At 42.8% G+C, this 7,132-nt stretch overlaps 1 protein-coding gene across 2 annotated transcripts; it reads right to left on the bottom strand.

Moving 5' to 3' along the window:
- Positions 1-548: 548 nt before the first annotated feature.
- LOC124685291 lies at positions 549-6,279 on the bottom strand. 2 transcript variants are annotated; one of them, XM_047219625.1, is made up of 16 exons: positions 6,193-6,279; positions 6,034-6,087; positions 5,705-5,938; positions 5,076-5,174; positions 4,937-4,992; positions 4,507-4,618; positions 3,827-3,997; positions 3,448-3,663; positions 2,987-3,196; positions 2,687-2,893; positions 2,447-2,569; positions 2,067-2,363; positions 1,896-1,994; positions 1,430-1,806; positions 1,289-1,341; positions 549-874 (listed from the first exon to the last, which is right to left on the bottom strand). In XM_047219625.1, exons 1-15 carry the CDS (start codon positions 6,262-6,264, stop codon positions 1,308-1,310), a joined length of 2,361 nt encoding a protein of 786 aa, XP_047075581.1. In that variant the 5' UTR covers positions 6,265-6,279; the 3' UTR covers positions 549-874; positions 1,289-1,307. The 2 variants fall into 2 exon arrangements, with proteins under 2 accessions (XP_047075581.1, XP_047075582.1); XM_047219626.1 differs by having other exon boundaries at positions 4,507-4,615.
- Between the last annotated feature and the right edge of the window lie 853 nt (positions 6,280-7,132).

The following is a 7,132-nucleotide window of genomic DNA, read 5'->3' as shown; positions in this document are numbered from 1 at the left end:
AGACAAGTTTAGAGTGTAGGGGGTAAATTGGACTTGTCTCGTAAAAATGTGATCGGTATAGGAAACGATCTTATAATGCATGCAATGGAGACGGTAGACCTGATTGGAAGGGAGTTATAATGCATGCGAGCCGGTAGACCTGACTGGAAGGGGTGTGAATTGGAGCCGGTGTTGGAGATGCAATAAAGTTGCATACGTTCAAGCCTGAAAAGTCCCTAAGAGCCACTTTGATTCATAGGATTTTATAGAAATTATGTAGGATTTAAATCCTATGGGAAAATTTTCTATAAGATTCATAGGAACATATCCTATAGAAACTAATCCTGCATAATCCTATAGGAAAACAATATTTAGGTCAAACCTCGAGAATAACATCAATTAGCAAGGACTCTTAACCTGTGCTCCATGTAACACCAAAAATAAAGTAACTTAGACCGGAGACACTACCTAAACTTTACCACCGTGAGCCCCCTGTCACTCATTAGGGCTCGATTGATCATTAATTTGTTCGCACTTCATAACAGATGCTAATTTGTATGGAGACATCATGATCAAGAGAACAAGCTAAGCATTCCAAGTTCGGCACATAAATGAGATGGAAGTACCATGCCAAGGGCATCAGATGATACCAATTCAAGTGCGCACCACATCATGCAAGCACAGAAAGATTCCTCAGTACTGTTCTGAATCTAGACTAGGATTTCAGGACGACTCATTTTGCCAAAATAAGGCCCATTTCAGGCACTGCAAAAAAAATAGCAATGGTGCAGAACTAAATTTGGAATATGAATTCTGGTCATCTTTCGCCTCCGCCCATTTGAAACCGAACACATCCACTTGACATGATTATCAACCACCGTTGAACCAACCAGAGCTAGTCAGAAAAAAAAATTAAGTATGTCAGCTCATGCTGAGTTTCAAACAGAAGGCATTTTTATGACTATTTTAGCACCAAATGCAAGATACGTGAGGATATGTCAGGGTAGGTACACGAGAAATACAGCCAATAGACAACATGTGGGTGTACACTCTAGTGACGACATAATTCTACATGTGCATAGAGGGGAACTTATAGCTGTTTGGTGCAAGACATGTACATGAAACTACTTGTTCTCAGTGATGAATTTTTACAGCAGGTGCTTACTACGCCCTGAGATGGAAACCCCCAACTAATGATAGCATAGCTAAAGAAACCCAGAGTGTATTAACAGCAAGTCAGCAATGGCCATGCACAGTTTCCAAAGGGTCTATATGGTTATCGAGAAACATTTTTCACAACAGAACATACCTGAGTACAAGCCACCTACTTATCTTCTCGAATTGGATTCAAGCCCTGCAGATCTGAAAAATAGAAGAGTAATTTATACCAGATGAGCACTTAGACAGGCACATATCTGAACGTTGACACAGAATGTGGAATAGACCATACCTGCCCTGTTGCTTTCCTCCATAACCATGTCTTGGGCCTTTGTCATGCCTTCCCCCATTGGCAGCAGTCATGTGCCTCGATGACTGCCCAGCACGAACTTCATCAGAAAGGCCATTTGCTTGGTGTTGATCTCCAAATCTGGCTGTAGTAGTGCCATTTCCTGATGGCATTGAATTTGCAGTTCTGGAATCACCAACAGGCCCTCTCTTTTGCCGAGTTATTTGTGCCACAGGAGTGACAGCAACTGAAGGCAATAATGCCGAGTGAGAAGCAGATGCAGCTGCCGCAGCAGCAATTTTAGCAGCAGCTGTTGTAGCCGAAATTATCTGTTGTGCTCCTTCACGAAGGTGAATGAAGTCCCCCTCAATCACAAAAAGCTGCAGACGCAATTAAATTATCATGAATTAATGTAGGGAAGGTGCATCAATTATCGTCATACTGACAAAATAATGTAGGGAAAATAAACCTCGTTATGACTAGCCACAAAATCATCTAGCTTCCCATATTGCCTCTTATAGTCATGCCAATGAAGAGGGGCCAAAATTTTTCCAAGCCTATTTGGCAGCTGCATACAAATGCATATGAATCAGAAAATGTTCAACTAAACAAAAAACAAAATCCCACAAGTGCCACTCACAGTTGAACTTATCCGGATTCGGTTATCAGATCCAGCAGGAACTGCACGAACAATGCAAGCTAGAAGGGATCTTTCATCTAGAAGGGCAGGCTCCTTTGGTGCGTAAGGTAAAGGTGAACCAGCACCACCACCAGCAGATGTATGTGTGACAGCCTGATTCGCAACATTAGACTTCAACTCAGGTATCATCACATTGTTCGAGTGGATCTGGGTAGTTGATCCAGCAAAATCGGAAGCTTGATTCTGCTTTCTAGGTAACTGCTCCACAGACTGCTTGCCAGATGCAACTTTCTCACCCTGGTTGAACATAGAGTATGTGTCAAATCAGAGGCATACACAGTTATGGATTTTATAATTAGCAAATAATAGTAAGAGGAAACCTTTAATTCCACTTTTTCCTCTAGGTGTTCAAACTTTCCAGTAGAGCTGGCATTCGAAGATGAATCTTGGGCTTTTTGCTCTTCATTATAAACTAAATCTTCAGTAACATTGGATTCCATAACCTGTGAACAGTTTTTTTTTTCAGCAGGAATTGCATTAGAACAGTCTTTGTTTTCAGCAGGAATTGCATTACAAGGAACTGGATTAAAGAAAATAAAAAATAAAGCAAACAGGCTAACCTTTGGTTCATGAGTTGATTCAGCAACCACACTTATTGAACGTTGTTGTTGCTCCACATGAGCTGCAAGATGTTCTGGATGGGTTACCTGACTCTGCTTAGAAGAGAGGTCAGCATTGTTACTAGCAGCTTGCTGTATTGCATTCTGATCTGATTGTGATGGCTGATAATTCGTTGCATCTGGTGTTTGTGAGGCTGTTTGTGCTTCCTAGATGAAGGAATTTATTTCCAAATTAGAAGGACTATCGCTGTAGGTGAACTAATGATACAACAAATGAAGTGCTTATGAGCAATAAATTACCTGTTGATTGGGCCAGTGTAGGCTCGGTTGGATTGTAGGCTGAAAAGTACCAAACTGAGGAATACCAGAGTTTGGTGACGCTAAAGACTGAGGAATACCTTGAGGATGCAGCATATAGGAATGCATCCCTGCCATCTGCCCAGGAGGAACAAAACCACCTACTCCCAGTAGAGGCGATGGAACAGCAGGTAAAGGATGGGCATTATATCCCTGAAAATAACAGATTTAAAGTGTGTTTAGGAACACTATTTAGAAGGATAATGAATAGTAGGATCAACAAACCAAATACAATAGTCTATCTGAAATGGAAGCAAAAAAAGGCCAGGATAAGACACAAGATGCTACACCACAAACACTATCTCAGCACACTATAATAAAGTCACACAGCCAACTCTGAACAATATTTTGTATCATCCATGATACACACTGACACTACTGAAGTTGCTCAAAATTAGTAATACCTTTGGGAAGACATTTGCAGACTGACTGCCATCTGCTAATGCACTACCATTTGGGTCCATGTTGCTCCCCTTGCTTTGAACATATGACGATTCACCTGAACCCTCTTGAGGAGCTTGTGAACCATCTTCTTGTTCTCCACTACGGTCTCTTAACTCAAATAGTTCTAGCTGGAGTCGTTGTATTGTATGCAGAAAACTCTGCTGCATTTCAATATACTGAAGCAAAACAAGTCAAATAATGAGAATGCTAATATTACACAGTGAACTGGAAATGAGCCATGAAACAGAAGAGCACAAAGAATTTCGCAGAAGCACAAATCAGACGTAGCGCAAATCATATGTGAGTACCATAAACAAGTCGTCCACTAACTTAACTAACCTGTTGCTGGAAAGTGGCCCAACATTGACCAAATTGATCAGTACGCTCGCGCAACTCAGATTGCAGTGTTTGAGACTGTAAAATATCCATTTCTTGAACTCGTGCAATCCAAGCATGAGCATCCCTCAACTGTTCATCTTTGTAAAGAATGTTGTCCTGAGCAACCCTATGCTGGAAAAACAAAATGCCCATTCATGAATGCCTGAATTGTAACACTTGTAAAGAAAAGAAATGTCGCCACCAACAAATAAAAAATTTCATGCTCAGGTATGAATACAAACTAACACAACTGAAATTACACCCAACATTTGGTCAACACAATATTTTTTGTACCAAGAAAAGGATACCATAGAAGCCTGCACTTATAAAAGAAGGTGAAATATTGGAAATGGACTAGTTTAGAACATTCAATAATTTCATTTCGACATTACTATACTATAGGCATTTTATGAGACAACCATGTTAACAATTACAGGATTGTATCCATTTTTATGACATGCCATGTGAATAATTTTGAAGCAATCGGAACAGTTACTCATAGAGATCAAGCAAACTGTGATATTGTAATCCATACACAAAGAGTAAAAATGTCTAGTGTTTTAACTTGATGGAAGCTAATTAAGTAATGCATGTGTGGCTCATCCAAAATACAAATGAAAACAAAAAGGATAGAGGGATACCTGTTCCTCTAATGCAAGACACTGGCTTTCCTTTTCTCGACTATGTTCTTGAAGATCATGAATTTGTTTAAGATGCTGGGCTCTTTCAGCTTCAATATTATCACGATCCCTTCTGCACAAAATAAGAAACGTCAGGGATATACTTTAGGTTATAAATGAAAAAGGTTTTATTTAGACAGCAAAGAAAACCCTAGATGCAGAATAGAGAAAAGGTTTTTCATAAATAAAACTATATTTTGGCGCTGTATGAATAAATGACATGTTTTGGTTCATTTTTGTTATTCAAAAAAGATGAGATCTAGTGATGTTGATTAGCCCATCAGCGGACCATGGAGGAAATGTGTTTTGAAGTAAGAGGTGTTCAACTTCACTAGTGTATTAGTGAACTTGAGATATAATGTTTGATGTAAGAGGATCTACAAGGTAGTACCTGAAACTTGCGAGTTCCTTGGTCTGTTCTCTCAGAAGATCCTGATTTGCCCACACCTGCCAAAAAGATCAAAGATGGCGATAAAATGCATCAGCGCTCAGTGTGAATGTTGCATAACATAACAAATAAGTCCACCAACCGTTTGATGGTCAATCTTCAAAGCATCCAATTCCCTGTGTGTAGCATCCAATTTCATTTCCAGCTCAAGAATGTACTTCTCCCGTTCATGCAGTTGTTCCTGTTCAATCGGGACATCAGTTTTGTTCCCTCCAACATAAACTATGCATCAATTATACCTCAACACTTATTTTGGAACAGAGGGAGTACATGTGAATTAAAGCAACTGAAGGTACATGTACATCCCAGAAAAGAAACAAACTGAACTTACATGCAAAGCAATGTGTAGTTAAGTCAAACCATAAGACTAGGTAAGCAAATCCGAAGCTACCCTGCATGTTACCAATATAGCACTAGTGAACCTACAGTTGTGCATCACACAACTACTTTAGAGCATCAACTTTTCTCATCAGCAGAAAACCAAAAAACCAACGACTATACAGTCTCCGTGAATATAAGAATGTGCCCCCCTCTCTCTGTCTCAGTCCCTGCCACAGAACTCGCTACTTTGTGACGGCGGGGTGTTGGTTGTGGTTTCAAACTACAGCGCAACCTCAAAGGTGGTACTTTTTTGCAAATCATGGCTCTCAAAACCTAGGCAGTAGAGCGACACTATGCACACATTAAAAATAAAAGGGGAAGCAAGACGACCTTGAGCTTTTCAGCTGCCACGACATGCTCCTTGGTAGCCTCCCCGAACCTGCGCTGCAGGTCGATGATCTGCGGGTGTGCGATGGCCTGCGCGCGGAGGTCGATCTCGACCTGCTGCAGCTCCTCGCGCTGGCGCATGATGCTCTGCAGGCGCTGCTGCAGGATGTCGTCGCTGAGCCCGCCGCTCCCGTCGATGGTGATCGAGCAGAAGTCCTCGAGCCCTCCCGTCTCGTCCTGCGCCAAGAACACCAACCGACTCAGAGACCGCGCCAAGAACCGAACTTTCGGAGCGCAAAGTGGATCGCTAAGTGGAGGGAGACAGCACGCACCTCGTAGATGGCCCTGCCGTCGGACTGCCCCATCTTCGCGCGCTCTCCAGCATCCTGAACACCGGAAGAAACAACATGAGAAGCAGAGAAGGGTGGGTGCGGGGAGAAAGAAAGTAAAGAAAGGGTTTTTGTTCCGTGCGGAGGGAGCGGGGGGCCGACCTCGGCGCCATTGGAGCGGAGCGGGGCGTCGGGGACGGCGCGCCACTCCTTGCGCGCCGCCGCGGCCTCCATTTCGCCGGGGGCGCGGGTAACACCGCCGGCTCCCGCCGCGCCGGATCGGGATCTGGCGGCGGGGCTAGGGTTTTGTCCCCCGCGGCGCGGAGTGCGGCGAGAGAGGGCGGAGCGGCTCGTCGGGCCTGGCTGGCTAGGGTTTACGCGAGCTGCGGATGAGGCGATCGGAGAGGAGAGCGGAAATTTGGGAGGGGATTTCTTGCGTAGGATTTGGGGAGAGGAGGGGAGGCGATTTGGGGGAGTGGAAGTGTGTGCGCTGCGCTATTGTGCTTTGTACTGATTTGGCAGTGGGGTCATCCTGTCAGAGACACAGGATCGACACACCGCGGCCCGTGACATCTTTTTGCGATGGTGGTGCCTTGCGTGATTGCTTCTTGCCCCTTCTTGCCGCTTGCAAAGCTGCGATGCAGTGGTTATCATCAGGTTTGCGAAATAATGTACTCCTAAGAATAGGAAAAGAGAACACATAAAAATAGAGATTGTAAAATACAGAAAAATGTACTTCTTCCGATTTAAATTAGTTGACTCAAATGTGTCTACATACGGATGAACCTAGATGAGTTTATTGACTAGATACATATGTGGCTAGATAAATTTGTGCCAATTAATATGGATCAGACGGAGAAGAAAAATCATTTAGATAAAACTACGAAAAAATTGAAAAGGTGTGTCGATCCTATGCACTTGAGTTTACAAAAGCTTTTGGAGTGGATGTTCAAATTGTTGTGAAATTTAGGCATAGAAATCCAATTCACAATTGGGTAGCATCATTCCTCTTTTTTCAACTGCGGGTATTATAAATTCATCAAAGCAGAGTTGCAAACTATTCCCACGATGTGAAGAAAAATATCGGTGAACTCGACATTCT

This window comes from Lolium rigidum, chromosome 1 (genome assembly GCF_022539505.1).
Source record: "Lolium rigidum isolate FL_2022 chromosome 1, APGP_CSIRO_Lrig_0.1, whole genome shotgun sequence".
In the NCBI taxonomy this organism is placed as follows: Eukaryota; Viridiplantae; Streptophyta; class Magnoliopsida; order Poales; family Poaceae; genus Lolium; species Lolium rigidum.
This window is presented reverse-complemented; position numbering and strand designations above follow the sequence as displayed.

What these genes read in the sequence shown, in the direction of transcription:
- LOC124685291 (XM_047219625.1), bottom strand. Translation starts at nt 6,264, where the DNA reads ATGGAGGCCGCGGCGGCGCGCAAGGAGTGGCGCGCCGTCCCCGACGCC. An exon ending in GGGCCACTTTCCAGCAACAG is followed by an intron (nt 3,664 to 3,826) that starts GTTAGTTAAGTT and finishes GTTTTGCTTCAG; the next exon opens with TATATTGAAATGCAGCAGAG. An exon ending in TACACTGGCCCAATCAACAG is followed by an intron (nt 2,894 to 2,986) that starts GTAATTTATTGC and finishes TCCTTCATCTAG; the next exon opens with GAAGCACAAACAGCCTCACA.